Source organism: Pleurodeles waltl, chromosome 10 (genome assembly GCF_031143425.1).
Source record: "Pleurodeles waltl isolate 20211129_DDA chromosome 10, aPleWal1.hap1.20221129, whole genome shotgun sequence".
NCBI classification, from domain to species: domain Eukaryota; kingdom Metazoa; phylum Chordata; class Amphibia; order Caudata; family Salamandridae; genus Pleurodeles; species Pleurodeles waltl.
In genome coordinates, this window is record NC_090449.1 from 308,788,854 (window position 1) to 308,811,049 (window position 22,196).

The 22,196-nt window shown below is 39.8% G+C and overlaps 1 protein-coding gene across 1 annotated transcript in view; it reads left to right on the top strand.

The window, feature by feature from the left end:
- Positions 1-22,196, top strand: part of LOC138261495 (glucagon receptor-like) — a 562,622-nt gene that overhangs the window by 331,664 nt on the left and 208,762 nt on the right. The window contains exons 3-5 of the mRNA XM_069210480.1: positions 12,720-13,595; positions 18,485-18,581; positions 19,267-19,374. Of these exons, the coding sequence (XP_069066581.1) occupies positions 13,518-13,595; positions 18,485-18,581; positions 19,267-19,374 (283 nt within the window). The 5' untranslated portion in view covers positions 12,720-13,517. The remainder of the gene's footprint in view (positions 1-12,719; positions 13,596-18,484; positions 18,582-19,266; positions 19,375-22,196) is intronic.

The window sequence follows — 22,196 nt, forward strand, 5'->3', positions numbered from 1 at the left end:
TTGCAATTGGCACTAGTCAATGGCTTACCTTGGAAGGAATCTGGTGAAGATGTACTATGGGGGTACAGGACAACACCTCATATTAGTACAGGAATTTCCCCATTCACGTTGTTAAGAGGTAGGGTAGCTGGTACAAAATTAAATAAGGACTGGATGTTGAAGAAGGATGTTGACATGGAGAGATTGGGTAAGCTTGTGGACGTGAGGTCTGCTGTGCAGGAAAAATATAAAACAAGGAAACAACTGGATAAAGGTCTTGTTGTTCGTCAGGGAGATTGGGTGAAAATTAAGAAACCTGGTTTTGTGCAAAAGGGTTTATCAAAGTTTTCGGCTCCTGCCAAGGTGGAGAAGGTTCTGGATCATGTTGTTGTGCTAGAGAATGGGAAGAGATGGAATAAATCTTTTCTTTCCATTGTGCCGGAGTTAAAAAGGGAGTATGTTAGTGGAAGATTGGGAATGGAGGCAAATGAAGACTGCATGGAGGAAAGTGCAGAAAAAGGGGTGTCAGAAGAATGAGGTTGTGCCCCATGAAGTTCAAAGATTACGTTGTACATTAGGTAATTTAGTAAGTAGCATGTATGGTTTGGGTAATTAAGTTATTTTTCATTTCTTTCTGCTTATTGTGAAGGAAGGGGGGTGTGTGTTGGGTTTATCTAGTGCACGCGTTCCACATTCGGAGCGAATGTGGAACGCGGCAGACTCGGCATTCTGGAAGGGGCGGTTATGGAGGTTGTCGGAGGGGACGGATGAAGGAGTTTTTTCGGAGTATAAATAAAGATCTGTATGTTCACTCACCCGGTCTCGTCCTCTCTTCACAGTGCTATAAGGAAATTGCGCACACATAATTAAGGTTTAAAAAAGAAACTATTGATAAAGAACAGTCATTAAATTAGTTTTAGTATTACGTTGTATTATTGAAACAAACGCCGGTCTGTGAATATTGAAAGAGATGAAACATCCAGGCACTTAACATCAGAGAGGCACCTTTAGCGAGGCTAGACATAATAATATTGTACGTTTTGAAGGGAACACTTTCAAAGATAAAAGAGCATTATCAGGCCAAGAATTAACAAAGTTTAAGACTAAATTAACGTTCCCTATTTGGTTATATTTTGGAATTGGAAGATTAGAAAGGCAGACTTCCCTCAAAAGGTGACAAATAAAAGGATGCTGAAGGATGATTCTTCCATCCACATGCTTTTTTAGACTGAACGGTGCCAAAATGTTTACAACCAGAACTATATCCTATGAAAAGAGGTCTGAACCCCTGTCCACACTTCAGCTATTCCAAACTACGCATGCGTAACAGTATTGCTTGAGGTGCAGGGAGCCCAACATTGGTGGATGAGGATTGCAGCCCTTGACAAAATGCCTATTGTTCTTCAGGGAGGGTTGGAATTTTCCATGATATTAGGACTAGGGTTGGATTGAGGATTAAGTTATGAAACTGGCCTTGAAGAATGCCAAGTAGGCTGTTATAGAGCAGTACATGAATCGGGCAATCAAGGCCAGTTCTAACAGATTGGGGTATCAAATGTCTGTTTGCCAGAACGAAGTTACTAAAACTAGAGATGTGTTTTGTTAATGGACCAGGTCTAGGACCCTGTAAACCATGATAGATAGACAAAGAGCATGATTAAAACTTTAAAATCAATCTTGTAAAAATGCATCTGTGGAAAAACTCTGGTGATCTGGTCCCCAACTCAAAAAGAAAGAAAGGTGAGAGTACAAAAGGGATATAAACAAATCTACTGAAAGTGGATTCTAATTAGAAAAATGTTTTTTTGTAGATGGAAGGCTGCAGTCGCCAACTGCTGTAATCTTGACAGTGACATGATTACCAATTACCAATTGTTTAAAGATTGCATGGAAGACTTTCTGCCTTGACAAAAAAAGTTTTGGGTAGGCAAAATTCTCAGAAACTTCTAACTCTACAAGGTCTGGATTTTGTTCCCTCTAGATGGCAAATGTATCTGGCAACTGCCAGATCATCCATTCACAGGGGAATGGAATAGGTTACCTTGTTTTTATTTCAATGCCACATATTGCAAAGGAGCCTACATGAATCTCCAAACACTTTATACATAGAGATGACTCCTGTTTGAACATGTGTCCCAACTCAAGACCTATTGACATCTTCTGTCCACACACACAGGCTTGCATCAAACTCTAATACTAAATTTGGGGTGGAAAGAAAGGCATCTAATTGTGCTAACCACCACTGAATCTCCGACTCATCCTCATGAACTATGGGAATAACATCTGAGTAAGACACATATGACGAATCTGCAATCTCTGAGGAGCTTGATAATGCAAAGGGCCCAGAAATTCTGTTTGGACTAATGACGCTAGCAAGCACGCTAACAGAGCATGGAGTCTGAAGGATATCATGGACATGTGAAGAATGTAAAGAATTGAGAAAACCACTAAGATTCTAAATTAGCTGACTTTTGATTGACAAGTGTTGTTGTAAAAGCATCTGATCATAAGTCAGGATGAGGCTGTTGTCCAGATATACTGTTACTTTGATGCCCTGTGCTTTCGGGGTTTGTATAACTGGTTTCATGACCTTTGTACAGAACCACCAGGCTGTTAGAAGCCAAACAGGAGACATGTGAAAATATATGTTTTGTCGTTATATTAGAATTGAAGGAACATTCTGCAACACTTACAAATTGGGACTGTTGAGTATGTCACTTGAAGGCCTGGGAGAGCCATTCAATCCCCTTGCAAGAGGAAGTCCCTCAGATGAATTATGATTTCTATTTTGAAATTCTAGTAAACTGTGAATTAATTGATAAACTTGAGGTTGATGACTGGATGTAGTTTTTTTTTGTGTGAACTAAGTCGTTTGTGCTTAGAAAACTTGAGGTGTTGAAGTGAGGTGGCTCTAATACCTGGTTTGGTACAAGACCATGAACCTCCTAAGACACTGGAGCCTGTTGATCTATAGAAACATTTATAGAGTTTAGGTGGACACCCTGAAAAAAAAGAGCATAAAGCTCTTTATATACTCTGAATAGTACTCAGATCAGAACCCAAAGGTATGCAGTGATATATTACCAAGCTGGAATACTTTGAACTAAATGCTCCTCTTTGAGAAGAGGGCCAGAAAAGAAGACTTGCCTCTGATTTTTTATTTCTGAGGGGGAGCGATGGATTCTAAACTACTTGCCAATTGTGGTTCAAAATCCTGGCTGTGATAGAAGGAACCTAGGGATTGGAGATTTAACTTAGAGCACTAATGGCCACCAAAACAATCCTGTCTTCTGCCAACCATGCCAAAATCCTCTGAGGAGGAAATGGGCCTTGTCGAGGGAAACACATAACAATAACATGTTTGCTCAATTCTTTAATTAAATTGTTGCCAAACAACATCCTATTGGCTTGAGGTGCTGATTCCTCCCCTGCCAATTTCCCCAGTTTTTAATTAATCTTCAGTAAGAGTTGTTACCTTCTTTCATGGACTCTTGCTGCATTGGTATTTCAAGAATGCAAACATCTCTCTGTGTCCAGTTTGATAAGACAGTGAGGTCAATGGCAAAGCTGTTCTAGCCTTGCCTCCTTGGCAGTATCAAATATTCTTTCTAGTAGAATAATTACACCTAATAATTTATCCTGATAATTTGTCATAGCATGGCCCACCCTTTTCTTCGGATCCTTCATTAATTTAGAGAGAAAAAAAACATCTGTGAATCAGTGGACGCGAATGGATGTAATCTTAGTGAGTAAGGATGAACATGGAAATTTTGAACGCAGTGTGTTGCATGTTTGCTTATCCAAGGCTAGTGTAAATATGTTTGAGATATTGCAAGTCTCGTGATCAGATAGTATCCACACAGGGTGATGAGTCAAGTAGTGTTGAACCTTGGAATGTCAGTGGCATCAGTAACTAAAGCTTTAGATATTCAAAGAAGTCATTATGAAATTGGTCCGCAAAGTGAATTTACACCTGTTTTCCAGATGTCTAACCCAGAAGGCATCATGTATTGTAAGTGCCATTGTCACATCTGATTCATTCAGATGTATTGCATCAAAGACTAACCCTTACTAGTCATTTGTAAACAAAATCCTTAGGTAAATCCAATTGATTTATACCCACCAAAGCCTCAGAACTCCATGTGTACTAGAAGAAGCTGATGCATTCTTTGTCTGCTTTTAAAAAGATCTCTGGATTCTGTAGATGCTTTGTTTAAAAAAAGTGTGTTTATTTGTTATGTTATTTGATAGAACATCAACACTGTCAGCATTTCCTCTTGCCTATCACAAGTGTAACCATAGCAGACATTTTTTACTTAGAACCTATTCATAGACTCTCCAATATTTCTCATAATATTTTGCAAAGAGGAGGTCATGGCTTGATGATTAGAATTCTGTTAGAATGGAATCATTTCTGATTGTCTCTAAAAATCTGTCCATCTTCTTCCTGGGAGTAGAAAAATGGAGACTTCTCAAAAAACATATCTGGAGTAAGTAACTAACAAATTATAAAATAACCAGCAAAACAATAAATGCAATGAAAAGGTCAGAATATCAAAGACAGTGTCAAGGATGAAAGGCTGAAGCAAACTTGCACCACATTTCAAACTATCGTTAGAAGGCTTACACAAGAAACATAGTGGAGTGGAAAGAGTTAGTGGCAACTTAGAGCAATATGATTGAAACCTTCCCTTGATGGCAAGTAGACTGGCCTGGCAACCAAGGAGGGTGGTGTCAGTGTTGTTCACCTTGTCTTTCGTAAGTTTGCTAAGCAGTAGTACTGGAATATTTTTGAGAGTGGTGCTTCCATAAATGTTGCATCACTGAAGTCATATGGACTGTAAAAACTGCAAGCATCACAGAAAACACAAGTGCAGCAAACGTATTTAGCAGGAGAGTGGTAAGTTTGTAATATGTAGCTAGTGGTGCATTTTGGAGCACACTGTTGCAAGGATGTTTCTAAAGCATGGCATGGTAATTAGTGTCATTTGTAGACAGTAAATGTGCACAGACAAAGCTTTACTGATAAAACAATATGGGATACAAACCTCAATGTGTCAAAATCAGGTTTCAGTGAACATTTTATTTGCTCATCACAAAGTGTATTGATTTGTTTTGAGCCTATTAAAATCGTCCTTCCCATCACACTTCATTTGTACTTTCCTAACTACTGTCATATTCTGAAATTTTGTATAGTTGATTTAGAGGTATTTAAATTTGTTGTGGGATAGTAAAAATGTAACATCCCACAGCCTTACCTTTCACACTTACTACCCAGCAGGATAGTTGTGTAGTTCACTTTATAAAGGTATCTAACCTTAGCAATTTGTCAGAAGACACAACTTCACATTTCAACTCTCTTCGAATACACAGAAAATGTGACAAGATAAAAGCAAAATTTAACAGCATCCTTATAGCTCATTCACCTTCCGAACTGAAGCATGATTATTTTGGTGGCGCTACATCTTCCCCAACCCAGTACTTCCAGCGTCTGTGGTCCAAAGTTTCACCATTCAGCAAGGTGGGATCTCACACTAAATTAGGTATTTAGTACCCAGGTACCAGCGGGCTCAAAAGTAGCCATGCAACAATCAGCACAATGACTGACAGAGCTAGGCGCTCAAACACTAGAGCGCTGCAACACAGTCGTGAGGCAGCAAGGACGAAGAAGAGGTATGTGCAGGCTCACTCCCCCCCGACCAAAAAAGTGGTCAACTTCAATAATATTTATGCACTGTATCAAATAATGGAAACGTTCACATACTTTTGCAACATGGCACAATTTAACATGGGAAAGCTAATACCTACCTTGACTCCAAGCTGCAAGAAAAGAGGACTTGTTAATCACAATTTACATTATAAACAAGACTAACTGTGTTCTGATTGGCCTTGTACGTTTGTTTTTATTGGTCACTATTTCTCTTGCCTCTGGCAGGAGGGACACACGTGGAAATGCAGTTGTTTTACTGGATTGCTATTCAAATCAAAACAAGAAAAGAAAGCATATTTGAAGCCTCCCGTCTTGTGAGAAAAATCACAGTTTCTCAGCTCCAACTGGTGATGGAGTGGGTCTATTCGGTGTCCATTGAATCCAAAATCTGAATTTTGGCCCTCTGTTTTCAAGAGCACGACATGTGATATTCGGTAATCTGATTTTCAGCCACTTGGGCTGTCTCTCCTTGTACCCAGGCATGCTAATGCAAAGGACAGAAATATCATAGCCAGTTTGACACACTGTACCATTCTGTGAAGCTAATTTGAACTTTGGCACGTTATAGCATAAAGCACTACCATTGTGTTTGAGGTCATATTTCGGCCCCAGAAGTTACTTGAACCATATGGGCTTTCTGTACTTTTGCGTTGTTCATTACTTTAACAGCAATATTTCCTGTATGTAAAGAATATTGGAAGGAAACTGTTTTGACTAGGTCCTGAATGTATTGAATGTAATGACTTGTATACACAGTATCCGAGTTCCAAATTCTCCAGATTATGAATTGAATGCCTGACCTTTCGGTTCTTGGGCAGTCACATGTGTCAGTGGAATAACGTGAGTTACAAGTAGTATAGTCATGAGTAGTAATTTAATTTTCGTAATGTAACTTTCCTAAATAGTCTCTGAAACCTGAATCACAAATTAGTTGTCCACAGGTAAGTCACGTTCATCAGTATCAGCCAAAAAGCTTATTTTGTGAAATAAATTGCTTAGCACATTTTCTGTCAAAGAGCATTCAAAAGCTTTTATCCTCTTTCCTAAGATTATTATATCTCCATTAAGCTGAAAAAAAATGCTATATTAACCCCCTTTTCAGTTTATACAGATTTACTATCAGCAACACTGTGGCAGTCATAAATTCTTCAACAACCTATTTATCCGACTGCAGATGTAGTTTCAACAGCTTTAGCATTTTTTAAAGGAACCTCGTAATAAAAAAGGCAATTTATTTAATCATGGCATTTCTAAATCTAGAGTCATTCCATTTTCAACAGTCAGCATTTTCCATAAATCAATTAAGGGTTTATTTAAACTCATTTGCTTTCCAAGTTACCATAGTTGTTTCAATCCAAAAGGTCTATTTCTCTCTCCAAATGTTCTATTTTCCCCAAGATTTGCAAATTTGCTAATGTATGTAACATTTCCTAATTTCGGATATGTAAGGCACAGAAGAGAAGTGTATGCATATCTTCTATGCTTTATTAGGCAGCCCTTTCCAGGTTTAATCTTCTAACATTAACAAAACTTAATGTTCCAGCAAATAACAGAAAACGTTAATAACAAGTAACCATAGAGCCCATCGCTCAGTCACCAATGTCACATTTAATTCTCTCTGTAGACTCCTCCTCTTTCTTCAGTCTTCCGTCGTTTGTCTCATTGCTCACTCGTCTGATCTGCCCTTAAGCAGAGGTAATGTAATACAGTTACTGTGTTCCTTAGGAAACATATTCTGTTGGTCTATACATTATAACATTTATAACTATTAGTTTGCACATGTCTCATAAATATTTGTGTCAAATAATTGTTTCTTACAAAAATAACGGGATAATCCTTGGGTCCATGTTCTTTATAGAATCGAAACTTTCCTTCTCAATAGCTAGGACTTTTTACAATCCATGTTAAGACCAGAGGTGGGGATTATTCACACTCCATGCCAACTTACCACAATGATGCCACCAACATAACTGCCTTGAAATAAAACTTTCTGACTGTTGATTCAGATGACCATTCTGCAGCATTAGTTATATCTCCCATCTGACTCCCACAAAAGAAGAAACTTTGGAGGCAATCGCTCCTCTCACTGAATAAACACTAAAACTGTATATCAAATCCTGGTTCCTTCAAAATCCATTTCATCCAACTGGCAATGGTGGAGATGATGCTGCTTTGAAGGTTTTCTTAAAAGCAATGAACAATTCTTTCTCCTAACAGTCTTAAGTCTGCTTTCCCCATAGGCCTTCAGACACCTGACCACATACAATTTTTGTTTCACAAAAAAAGCATGATGATAAAGCAATCCGGTATTTGTTTTTGTTCACCTAGCAATAGTAAATGTAACCTCATATGCTCTAAACATCCTACCATATATATCAAAGGTCTGACATCAGATGTTCTTCTGCATGACACTATGCACAGCGACTTAGTTAACTTGGCTGATTACGCTTTCCTGGATAGGAATTACTTTTTTTGCCAAGGGAACAGAAATGTATGCCCCTTGTTAGCTTCCCATACTTAAAATATCCAGGTTCCAGAAGCTATCAAAAGCCGAATACCTCTCATTAGCTTGCAGATCCACAGATTCACTTGGAAGTGGCCTAAGGAAATCACTTCATATAAATGTATTCAATGTCAAGCAGCCTCCTCCACTTTGGATAAGAAATTTAGGACAAGGACAAGGACAACTACTGTTTCCACCAGATCACCCTGCACCAACATAGCCATCTCCTCCAGGTGGATCAGTACCTCTTCACAGTGCTTTCGGCTGTTGCTTACTGGACGAGTCCTGCAGCATCCTCCTTAAGGTCTAGGACAGCCCAGTGTCCCCTATAATCTTCCATGCAATCAGCTTTACAGATCCCACTAACACTAGTGAGTAGCAATCCCCATTGCAATTCGCCAGGTTATGTGGAAACTGGTACTTGAAATATTTTGAGTATTGTTGGGAACCAGGCTTGCTGGTCCTTGCTAGTGCTCAGTCGAGCCGTAACTCTCTTTTTCAAAGTTTGTTGGATCTTTTTTGCATCATAATCTGTGACCTTAGGTATGGCAACCACTCCAAAGTTTTCAGGTGGCATAATTGTTCAGGCTTGTACATCCCATATTGATGCTATTTGTCATCTTTGCCTCCAGTTGAAGGCCATCCAGAACACCAGGGTCTACTGCACACCACTCTTCGTCAGTTGATGCACTGTCATCTGTTCAGCCTTTCCCCCCCGTGGCAGTCAAGTTCATTGGGCCACTGCTTGGGACAACTAAGTTGTTATTTTCCCCAGTATTTTCCCCAGTATTTTCCCCAGTTATTTTCCCCAGTATTCCGGGATGAGGGCACATTTTGAACATGTGTGCACCTCTGTTGGGAATGCCGGAGCTGCGACTGGTTGGCGCAGAGACAGGTTAGACGATATGCATCAGAAGAATGGATGCTTGTTTATGATAACCAACGATTAATCAGTCCTTCCTAATTAACAAAGGAAGTGATCCTGGATGGTGGTAGTCTCATTTTGGGGAATGATTTTTTCAGATGTGAGGTGGTAGTTCAGACGCTTGTTCTGTCCTGAAGAGTCGCATTGCGAGTCGCCACTCAAACATTAACTCTGGGATTGCCACTCATAAAAAAATTCTGGAACCTAGGAACAGTATTAAGATTTGATTCTCAATCTAGACTCCCTTTCCGTCAAGTTCTGGGTTTGCCATCTATTAGTTATGTAGGGTTATATTTATGTATATGGTCAAGTTCTATGTTAATTGCAATGTCTGTGTTTTTGTGATGTGCATTGTTTTCACGATTTGTAATGTCCAGAGACTCAATCAGCACAATTCACAAAGAAAAGTAGTAAATGTGCACCTGTAATAGTACTCCTGCATAAGGGTGTTGCTCTACTACTTTTGCAACTAAATATTCCCAGTAGTGAACCTGGAAAGGTGTGTAGGGTGCACCACTGGGAAAACTATACATATAAATAAATATCAAGATCTTTATAAAATAATGAAAAATATGTAAACAATAGTACCTATTTAGTAATAAATGTTACTATTTTTTTATATATTTAACATTAATTTATATTTATATTTACATTTGTAACTATTTTAAATAATTGAATGTAATATTATTTCCCATTGGGTTTTATTTTAAGTTATTACCGTCATTATTTTCTATATGATGGTGTTGCAGTACAAGTGGTTGGACATTTTAAAATTAAATATGAAATAAGTACTATTTGTATATATTTTTTAACAGTCATTCCTTTTTATTTATATTTTAACTATTCTAACTAATTGTATTTAATTTAACATTTCCTATAAGTTTTTTTAAAGTCCCAACACCCATTATTTTCCTATGGGAGGGTGTTGCAATACCAGTAGTTGACCATGTGTGGTGCTGGACATACTACAGAAGTGTTAGTTGCTACAAAAGTGCAGTTTGTGAATACTGAAAAGTAGTAAACTTCTTCAAACGTAAACTACTCAAAAGTGCAGTTTGTGAAACAGGCCCCTTTATGTGTGACTCTTTCATTTGAAAATTGTGCCACATTAGAAATGAAAGGGTGGGTGGATGTTATATGTTACTGCTTTGTTATATTAGGTGAATAAAGTGGTCCTGCCATCTCTGTTTAATGCACCTGCTGATGTCATCTGTGCACTCAGCTTTTATGGGCCTCGAGTGGAAACGCAGAGGCACATAACTACCGGAATGACAATTAAGAGCTGTTAGTGCCCAACCGCATGTTGGCAATAAGTCCCAATCTAGGTCATTGCAGACTTTATTTCCAGGCCTAGACTTTGAGCGATAGCCGTATACTTTCCGGGTGTTTTAGACGTCTTCTTCTATTAAACTAATTAGACTAGTTTGTACTTGAAATGTTTTGGAATGGAAACAGTGTCAAGAATGACCTGGAGGGAAGTGATCATCCTAAATTAGCACTCAACACAGGGAGAAAAATAGGTTAACCATCCCTGTCTACAAGGCCTACTTTCAGCCTTACATCTATCGCCCAAACCAATGCATGGACAAAAATCTTTAACAACATAAGAACATGAACACAAGAAGAGAATTTTAAAGACCCTAAACATACTTTCACTAAGCTTAGAATGCAGTCTAACAGCATCTGCAGCCAGCAGTCAAAACATTAGGATTCAAAATGGAAATCTCAGAATTTCAAGGAGAATTTAATTACAAACATTGAATTAATGGTAGTAAAAAAGTCCCTACTTTTCCTTAAAACTATGGCCCTGATTTAACAGGGCCTAGCGCCTCCATGTGCCACATTAGCATCATTTTTGTGATGCTAATGTGGCCCAACGAGGCAAAATTCATGGTGCCGTATTTACAAAGTGGCGCAATGCATAAATTGCACCACTTTGTAACCCCTTGCCCCACATTATGCCTGCACCAGGTATAATGCATTCAAGGAGGGTGTTTCCCCCATGGGGGGGGCTGGAAAAATGGCACATTGAAATCTAAGAGATTGCACTGCGTAATTTTTTGCGTCTACTTTTAACATCTGCACAAAGAAGGCGTTAAAAGGTGGAACATATTGCTTTCAATGGGTCCCTATGTACTGTGCAGGATTAGCGCCAACATTTTGGCACTAATCCTACACAGTACATTAATAGTGTCAAAAATGTCGACACTATTGCCCAAACACTGCGCCATGGTGTGCCATATATTAAATACAGTGCACAGATGGTGGTGGTAGTTGGGCGCTAAGGGGCACAAGAAAAGTGGCACTGCATTGGCTGCAGTGCCACGTTTCCTAAATCAGGGCCTATATTTGTTCAGTGATAGATTGTCTCCTGAAAATACACACCTATACAGCGCACACATGAAAGCCAGGGAGTCAATACTATATGATTCATAGTATTCTGTTTTTCCCCAGGATATTTCATTTCTGATTTGATGCCTGCTGTTTGAATTCTTGACTTTTTAATTTCAGGACAAGTAGACATGAATACTCGGGTATTTATGTCGGGGGGGAAGGAGGGATACTGAGCGCTCATTATTATTTCGTGGTTGACCAATGTATTTATGATGTCTCCGCTCATTATTATTTCGTGGTTGACCAATGTATTTATGATGTCTCGTTTCAAATTGCTAAAATGATTGTTGAGTGTTCATATGTAAAGACTGTATTATATTGATGTTTGTATAGTGCTTCCTAACACTCGCAAGGCACAAAGGGTAATGGATTGCCCCGGAAGTAGCTATTGTGGGCCATATTTATTACCCAGGTTATGTCCCTCTTGCACCACGCAATAAAATTGCCAGGGCCAATTGTTTTAGAATTGTTTCCATACTAGAACAGCTCATCAATGTATTGGGATGGAAGGTTGAGTTAAAACTGTTGGGATGTAATGTTTGGCGCTTAACGTTTTTGAAATATAACAGAGTACACGTTCACCAACTGACCCATCTCTAGGGATGATGGGTGGTAATAACGCTGGAATACTGATAGAAACTCAGAACTCCTGGGGATTGTTAATACAGAGGGTAAAGGTGTTCCCCGCCACATCAACTTCAGGATGCTCATTCGTGAGCAAGAAAAACACACATCACCACTGAGTGCTCTGCACCCTCGCTGAATCATTTCCTGATTAATGGATCACTAAAGGTATATTGGTGCTATGTTTTCACATTATAATCACCTCCTATTTGCTAATTCTTTTGTCAGGTGTATTTCTTCCTACTTGCGATTTTAAATTATAGTACTTTCTTACGATACAATCAATTTGTTGTTGTTGTCTTGTACCACCTCACACATTGGAGAGACATATTTTGCTAAGGAAATTAGTCAAGGACACACTGCCGAGTATTAAAGAGCACTTATTAAGCTAGAACTGTGAAAATTCTTCTTGAATTTTCTTCTTAACAGCAAAATCTCCTGGATTACAGGACGCGTTCTGCAACCAAGTTATAAAATTGTTTTTTCTTGTTCTTGTACACTATGAGGCTCCTCTCATTTTTTTTGGTCATTAAGAAACTGACAATAAAATATAACTATTTCTCCTGTCTTTGACTTTTCTCTAGATTGATATGTCATCAGTGCACTTGTGGCACACCAGCTGATCATGGCATGGATTTCCAACCAAGGTATCAGCCAACCATCGCCTGGCTCTTCACCTCATTCAACTGATGCCTATGACTTGGACTTCCCTTTCAGATGCCACCAGTCTCCACTCATTGTAAACCTGAGCTAACCACGTCCTCTCGCTCCATTACTATTGGTTGATTAAAGCTTCACTTTTTACCTCCGAAGTACGACAATGGCATCTTTCTCTTCATCAAAGACATAAGGTGAACATGGATTGGCTCTCATTCCCAGATACCAGCTGACCAGCGGTTGGATCTCAATTCCAGAACCAAGTTGCAAACGTTTTGTTGTCACATCCAGGCATCAGCTGGAAATGCTCACTGAGCTCAGACAACAGTAACTATAGCTTGCCAAATAATTAAATACACCACCTGATCACTGCCTGGTTCTCCATCCACCACGCCACCTGGCCATTACAACACTGTTTATGCTGGCCAGTTCTGATAACTTTGTTGCCCATTGGGCACTCTTCATGTTGTGGCTTAATATTCTGTTCTGTTTACATACAAACTTAGTTTAGCTGTCGATTGTGGATGCTGGCAACTCATGGCCTTGTTCCCTTGCACAGATGATGGCAAATCATGATTTGTTCTAAATCTCCTGCCTAGGTGCCCGTTTGAGTTGTTGTCCTATGTACTTGTATAATGTGCATGGTGTGGATTGGACTTTTCACTGTGGTCCCTCATGCTTGGACTTCACTCTTCCCATCTTGTGCCTACTGACATTAACACACCATGAGGAATGTGCATATTGGCTTCTGCAGTCTGAGGATCCTCCAGTTTGCTTGGATTTGCGTCTACTTCTCCATCCAGGTAAGATAATGTAGTGTATAATTTCCCATAAAATATGGACTTTCCATCAGAATAACACACCGACATCTTGCTGTGTGTCCTCCTGCAAACAAAGTCCTCTCACGTCCTCATATGATGATTTGAAGGCCGCATGTTCTCAATTTCAGATGGTCAGATTTATGGTAAAATGCCATTAGGAGCAAACAATCTCTCCAGTTTTGTAGCAGTATTTTCCTTGCTTCATTCAGGCAAACAGATGACTTGCTAACTCTCCGAATATGTTCCACAATTTTATGTTTACACCATTTCTTTAGCATCTTCTACCTTTAGGATGGCACCAAAGCACTTTTGTCATCTGAATGCCCTTTTCACCCAGATGACCATGCCACTGCAATGTATAAGATGCCCAACACTTCACTGAGAGTCTGCTGTTTGCTTGCTTGACTGAAAAGGCTTTAGAAACCAAAACAGCCATATAGGTTGTAGTTAGAATTCATCATGGATAATCATACACGGTTCTCAAAGACAAAAGCTACTCCTGTATTCCGGATTTCTGCAATGAATATTGGGGTTACTTGGACATTAACTGATGCATGATAACCCATACATTGTTAGTGAGTACGTGTGATCTAGATCTAAATTATTCTCTGTAGTGTCTCTCAGAGACCAGATTGAATTTAGAGATTTTACATGTACTTAGTTGTACATCCCCCTGTGATTCTTGTTGCGCTACATTACGTTATGTTACATTATGTTCTGTGTAAAGCGCACTATCACCAATGAGGGTATCCTGGTGCTGAGTAGGTGTACTTGCCTAACCCTACCTGTGGTAGATTAGTTAATGGAAAAGCCAGGTCTTTAGCTTCTTGTGGAATTCGAGAAGGAGGCTCTGATATGGAGAAAGAGGTTGTGATGTAGGTGAACACTTGTCCTCCTGATCAGGTTCTGTGTATGAGTTGAATGTTGGTGAGTAGAGTCATGTGGAGCGGAGGTGTCTGGATGGTTGGTGGAAGGAGATGCAACTGTTCAGGTGGGTGGGGTCTGAGTGGTGGAGTGCCTTGAATGTGTGTGTGAGGAGTTTGAATTTGGAGTATTTGTGTATTGGAAGCCAGTGTTGTTCCCTGAGATGTGATGTATTATATGTTCTGTGTGGGATTTGAGCATGTGTCTGGCTAACAAGTTCTGGGTGGTATGTACCAATGACACATGCTATGGTGCATTAGTGCAGTTTTGCATCAAAAAGTACAATTATGCCTCTTAGTATTCGAGTATTGGAAAACCAGCTGACAGCAAGACTCAATAGAGCACAAGCTGTATGAGGTGTTTAAAACCTGACTACATTCAAATGTCTTATAGTTTCAAACACTGGTCAAACCTTGTGACTCCTCCCGAATACAACTCCCTCTTAACTGTTTCCTTTATTACCTCTTCTTCCCTTGGCATCAGAAAACATGGTGCAGGGGGACAGTTTTTCCAAGGCTTATTGTTTGCATGCGCTGCCTGCTCTCCTCGTTTAATGTCACTGTATTCACTTGCCACACTGGATCGATTTTTTGCCATTGATTGCCAAAATTAATTGATTTTGCCAAAAGATTGTCATTGTTACAGTACTGCAAGTTTTACATGTCATTTTCAAAAAGTTTCACCAGAACCCTCTGCCGCATGAGGAGGCCCTTGAACCCCACTGCCCTTATTGGGGATCTCCTTTACACCATAGCCTGCCTTCCCTAGATCCAGAGAGTGCACAAAGAAAATATGTTGAGCTAAAGTTGCCCTGACAAGATGGGCTGCCAGATAATGAGCTCAGCGATGAATCTGATGATTTCCGCTCACTATGAAAGGATGAAGGGCAGTGGGGAAAATATGTCTTGGTTCATCTCTGCCTGCGCTAAAAAGTTACTCTATTCCGGGGTGGATAGAAATGCACGTTTCCACCTGAATTAAAAATCACCGGAGACTTACGGGTAGTAAAATAGTACAAAATTGTGATGCTATTACGACAATCAGAGAGTCAGAAAAATGTGCAATTATATTTGGGCTGTTAATTTATAAGGTTTGAAAACCTGATCAAAATTATGTAGTGTAAATGAAGGATAAGGAGAGTAGCCTGCAGGTGTGGGAGAAACAAAGTGGACCGACTGAGAAACAAAACAGCAGGTTTGCCTATGTTTCGAGGAAAAGTCACTTCTTTACCATTGAGCTGAGGAACAACCACTCACAATTATTGAAAGCATCGATAACAATTTACCTTAAAGCTGTAATGGATCAGTCAGGCACACCACCGAAACATTACATCAATCACTACCCACCTTGCTGCTAGGCTGCTGCACAATGTTTTCTAGCGTTTGGTATGATAACCCTCATGAATGCTGGGGCACCTGGCCTTTGAATCTTGTTGGTATTTTACGCTTGCCTCACTGTGGAATCGTGTTTGCTTTGCTTGGTGTCATCCATTACATGTTGATTTGGTGTTCAACCAAAATATCGACAATGGAATATTAACAGCAAGATAGCCACTTGCACAACTTCGTCAAAGTAGAGGTCCTTATGGGGTTAGAACAGTAAATATAAATCCCCTATGTACGCTTACCTTTAGAATATTGTGCAAGTCACCATTTTGCAGGGTAAAATATGTGTGGTTGATATTTTGATGCAGGATCATTAATGTTCAGGTCCCTTAGCAGTCCAGATAGAGCATCATTTTGTTTTCACATTCCTTCACTCTAGGGTTGGGTTTGGTTGTTTTTCTCTTATTTCGTGCTGGTGGCACACATAATTTTCAATTAGAATATTTACCTTAATCTCTATGTAATTACTGAAGTGGTGAGCTAAGAAAATTAGGTTTAAATTGTTATAGGTTTCAACATACAAAGCCCTATTTTCTCCCAACAAACAATGAAGAGGAATGCCTGTATCAGTGAAACGTATCTTGAGCTAACTGACCCGCTAGTTCAGGACAAATTGTGGGAGAATTTTCCATACTTAACAATTGAAGAGATCACTTACAAATGCCTTGTTACTTAAGGACTAGCTACGTGGGGAAGGGGGAGCGGGGCTGAAATTGTAGGATTTTGTTTCTGCAAATGTATTTACATTTTGGGAAAAACGATTCATCATTACCAAAACTTCATGATTTTTCTAAAAATTGTAGATAAAAAAGTAAATACTTTTTTTTTTACAGTTTTTGCAGAAGAACCAAATTAAAATTCGTTTTGTAAGCTTTTTTCTGCAAAACATAGGCGACTCTCTCTTTATTTTGCTGATAAAAACATGGATTCACGTTTTTGGGGTTGGTTTCCCTGCAACAATGGAAGAATTTTGGAAAGACGCCTAATTGATCCTTATAAACTGTAAACAATTATTTTGCAGGGTAGTGCAGTGCAAAATTATGATTTGGTGCCAAGAGGCCGCGTTGATGTAATGTGCACATTACAAATAAAGTTTTTGTTCATTCGATTTTGTACAAATAAGCAAGCAGGATAAAACATAAATCACTTTTTAGTGTGCAGCTGAGTCTTCAATTTTCCAAACACTAAAAAAGCTCAATAAATTCAGATGTCAGGTCATGCAAAGGCCCAAGTGACGTCAGTAGAAAGGTGAGCAAGGCGCCTCATTTTACAGAAGCGTGGCACTGTAGGACTGCAGGTTATAGCTGATGTGTTTTTGATAGCTCTAGGAATGACAGTAAATTGGTGCGTTGCGACCTTTCTGATACTCCTCTATGACTTGCAATATCCTTAAAATGTGTTGGCGGAGGTACTTTATCCCTTATATAGCCATCATCAGTGCGTACATTGGACATACACGTGAAAACCTATAATTCTACATCAGCCACAAATGGAAAATAGGTAAATAATTCCAGACAGTGTCAATTCCGAATCCTATCGGTTTGCCTGAGGCTAGACATGGCGAGATTTGGTGGATTTGGGGTGGAGATGAATAGCAAAGTCTAAGAAGTGACAAAAGTTGGGTGAAATAGGAATTATTGGGGCTAGTGGCAGTTTTATGACACTAGATTGATTTCGGGAATATCCTCTTACAAAAATATCACTTCCTATGGCCTACCAATACATCATGATTACAATGTTTTGGCGCAGAGCAGCACAGCAAGTCAAAAGAAAAGGGCAGGAATGTGCCTTCTCTATGAGATTCGGCGCATTCCTGTCCTCTTCTGTTGCGCTTGCGCACAATTGACTGCCTTCTACCAACGCAGGAACCCTTGCACCATGGTGCATGGGTGTCTGCAGTATCAGCTGGATTGTTTTTGTGCAGAAAGGGACACTTTCCTGCACAAAAACAATCAATGAAGGCATTTTCCTCCTTCCATGTATGCTCTAGCATGCAGCACAGATAGAAATGGGAAAACGAGGAGAAATAAAGTTATTCCTCCTCTGGGGAGGCATAGGCTTTTGACGCATTTCCAGAGTTTCAAATCCTTGTAAATCTGCGAATGCATCAAACTCCATGGGTGTTGCGTGGGAACACCCACCACAAGGCCCCTGGAATGCCTCTTTGACGCAGTGTACAGCAATGCAATGACTTACGCTGCCTTGCCTTACTCCATATCTACAAGGCCTTGAAAAGCCCTGCAAAGTGGCTTTGCATGGCCTTGTGGATATGGGTCTGCAGCCTGCTCTGCCGATGCATCACAAAAAGTAGCACACCTGAGACGCAAGCTGCTTGTAAATATGCCCCAGCATTCGTAATGGCAAGGAGTTAGGTGGTCGCCATAGGAGGCTGGTGGGGGTTGTGTCACTGCTCTACTACAACCATTTTGGAACATACTACTTCCCTCCATAGGAGGCTTCATACTCCTGACATACAAATTGGCCATCATTTCGTTTTGCTCAAACTTCTGATTTGGTCGGCCAACATGCCACAGCCCACTAAGGCTTCCATTGCTTTTGCAGACTTGTGGGGCGAAAATCCTGGAGAAAACTTTTGAGGAGTGGATGAGATACCGAGACGAATGCTTTAAAAAGATGGAAAATACCCCAAGACCTGCAGGTGAGTCACCAGCGCAGTCATGCAAGACCTTACCCGCTCTTTAATTCCCTTCACATATTTAAATATATATATTTTTTACTTTTAAGGCAAAATTATGTTAGTTAAGACGAAACTAACATTAATATTAAAGAACATGTTGATAAACAAAACACCGAAGTCTATTTAATGTTTTTTTTCATTGTGTGACACTGCTGCAATCCTTTCTTTGGATCAGGGTGGTTACTTTCTAGACTCCTTCACTAATACATGAGTGTGTAACATTCAACTAAACTGCCTTCATAATGTTTTGGTTAACTATGTTTCCTTTTGTTACAATTCGACTATTTCCCTCTTTCTTTACCACCCCTTAATCTTTCCTTTAGTGTCTATTGTAATCGTCATAACTTTTACTTTGACATTTGCTTAATTTATTTCTCCTCTGTATTGCTCCCTCTGTGTCCTCTTTCTACTGATCTCGTTTCCTTTTTCGCTCCTTCTCTTTACCCTTTTTTTGTCCTCTTTTGTCCACCGTATTTTATTGTAATCTCCCTTCTGTCACTCCATATCTGTTTTTCATTCACTCTGCTCACCATTTGCTCAAACTGTGTGTGTAACTTATTGTCCTTCTTTCTCTCTGTCTCCTTTTTCCCCTCCCTATATGTTCCACTCTATGGCCTCACCTTCACCTATTTGCTTTAATTTTCAGGCCCTCATTGCAATAGGACATTTGACATGTATGCCTGCTGGCCTGATGGCATGCTTGGGGCTACCATTGGAGTCTCCTGCCCGTTCTACCTACCCTGGTTTGATAAAGGTAAGTTTCCAGTAAGTACAGAGTCTCGGCCAGGGCCGGCTTTAGCGTTGGTGGTGCCCTGTGCCACAATCTTTTTTGGCACCCCCCCCACCCCATGAGGCCTCAGATTCACTCACTACCGCCCGGCAAATGAGCCCCTCATCTCCCCATAGCCCCCCTTTCACATACATTTGTTTTAAAGCACTTGTAAAGGCTAGCTTTACTAATCAACTCAGCTATGCACATAAAATATAGTTCTGTTCTTTGCAGCAGGCATATTAGCCCTCTCCGCTACTTTATGGCTATGGCGAGTCAAAACTGCTGCTAGACAAAACTCCTGTCTCTCTCCCTAGCAGGAACTTTAATTACAAGTGGTATGTTGACATTGTAATTGTTCATTAGGACTGGACGAACAAGGAATTTTTCAGCATATGCTTTTAAATCGCAAGTTTCGAAATACATTGCTAAACACAGCCCACCTGAGATCAGCGCCCCCAATCCAGGTCAGCACCCGATGGGCCGGCCCTGGCCTCGGCAAAAATCCATTTCAGTGTCAGTGGCACGCAGTCCCTCACTAATGTACACTTTTTATGGCAAAATCCCTGTTTTAATTATTTGTTTTTATTTGCTAGGGGATAAGCATCTCGACAAGAGATACTGCCCATAGAAACATAACAAAGGCACAAAAGATAACAAACAGTTCGGGTTGTAGTAGAGAGATATTTTTGGTTCGGCAACGAAGCTATGAAAAGGAAAGTTTGTGGTGCGTCTTTCTCTGAGCAACTGTGTTTATTTGGCCCACTCTCTTTCACCCATTGGCTTATGTTTTTGTCAATAACAGCTTGGCCCAACCCACTGGGGTATTCGTTTCTCACCTAATTCTGCGGGCTGATGGGATGTATGTTTCTGCCTCCACTAGAGTGCTTGAATTGAACTGCATGAGGGGCTACTTTTTTGTTAGTTCAAAAAAAATATTGCTTATGAATGTAATAATAAAAGTAATAACGTGTCCATGGGTATTATTTAGGATGACCAAGTTCCGTACCTTGCCACTCGTGACCCCTGACACTGCCTTTAAGACTCCTGGCCTCCGAAGTGGCAAAATCAGTGTCAAGAACATAGGAGAGGCTCTGAATTCTTTATTTAATGGCCATTTGTCATTATACCAATAGTGAATACACTATTAATGTAATAAAAAGTGGGGCACACTTAGCTGCAACGGGGCATTTGGTAACAGCTGTGGTAAGTAAAACTGGTTTTAAATGTATGTTGACTGCGTGCATGTCGGTGAGAATGTGTTTATGTGAGTGAGCGTGTGTATGTGTGAGCATGTTTGTCTGTATGTGTAAGCATGCGTGTGGGAGTGAAAGTGAGTAAGAATCAGTGACAGGTAATGAGTGAGACTGTGTGAGATTGAGTATCAGTGAGTATGAATGAGTGGGAATAAGAGAATGAGACTAGGAGTGAATGGAAATGGGTGCTTGAAAATGCATAACAATTAGTGTAAGGGAGTGTAAGAGACTGAGGAAGAGTGAATGAGTGAGTGTGATTGAGAGAATTAGCGTAAATGAGTGAATGTTATGTGATGCTTGCAAGTTTGTCACAGGCCCTGGCATACTGAAGGTAATTATTGTCTAATAGAGATGTTATTGTTCTCTAGGGATACTCTGGCAAATACTAGCATGCCAGACATGTGACAAAATACTGGCACAGTAGGGATCATTCTTGGCATGAATGGCACTAATTGCAAAATACTGTTACTGGCATACTAGAGGCAACTCATAGCATATAGAGCACCTATGAAAAAAAAACACTGGCATACTCGAGGAAATTATTGGCATGTGGACACTAGCGACAAAATGCTGGTAGATTTGCATAAAGGGTGGCAACCTGGCATATGAGATTGTGGCATCTATGGCGAAATACTGGCCCCCAACATATTGAGGTAATTTTTGACATAAGAGTCACCTATCATATATGGATGGCATAAATTGCAAAATTGCAGTAGAGGCATATTTTATGTAATTTTTGGTATAAGGGGGCACACCTGAGATATGGAGGACCCAATGACAAAATGCTGGCCCTGGCACAATAGAGGTACAATTTTGACATATGGGTCACCAATTGCACAATTTGAATAAAATGAGGTCAAACTCTGGGGAGCGCCAGGTTTGACTTGGTGTACCATGAAAAGGATTTGAATGTTTAATAAGTACCCTTTGGCATTTTTAGCAAATGTATGTGAAATTTGTGCTTTAAATGCATTATTTCACCCTATTCTATTCATTTTTTCTGAGGTGAGAACCTACCAAAAAGTCTGGCTTACTCGCTTAAGTCGTTCACTACAATTCAGGGCAAGTATTATTCCCCAAACTTTCAAAGATCAAGTCAGCACCATATTGTAGGTGATACCTAAAATAGACAATTGTATTTGTTATTTTATTAAACTAATTATGCAGTTATTAAAGAATGCCTGTGACGTCAATTGTTGTGATATTAGGGTCATGAGACATGCGTTCCTAAAAATAATCATGGTCAGGGATCATTTGATGTCACTTCCTGTGTTATTAAGGTCAAAAGGTATGTGATGTCACTTCCATTATCAATGACATTTTGGTGAATCAATGTCCACAAATGTGCTCCTAAATTTTTGAACATACCTGTTCATGTAAAATATCAAGCAAGTGTTATGTGTTTATATTCTGTAATGAAGTATTTGTTATCACTTGCTGTCGGCTCCCTCCCATTCAGTTGGTGTGTTTCACTTTATATCTATCCCACCAAACCATAGGTGTAACTAAATTGTACAAAAGCTCTGAGCCTGCTCCTTTATGACTCACAGT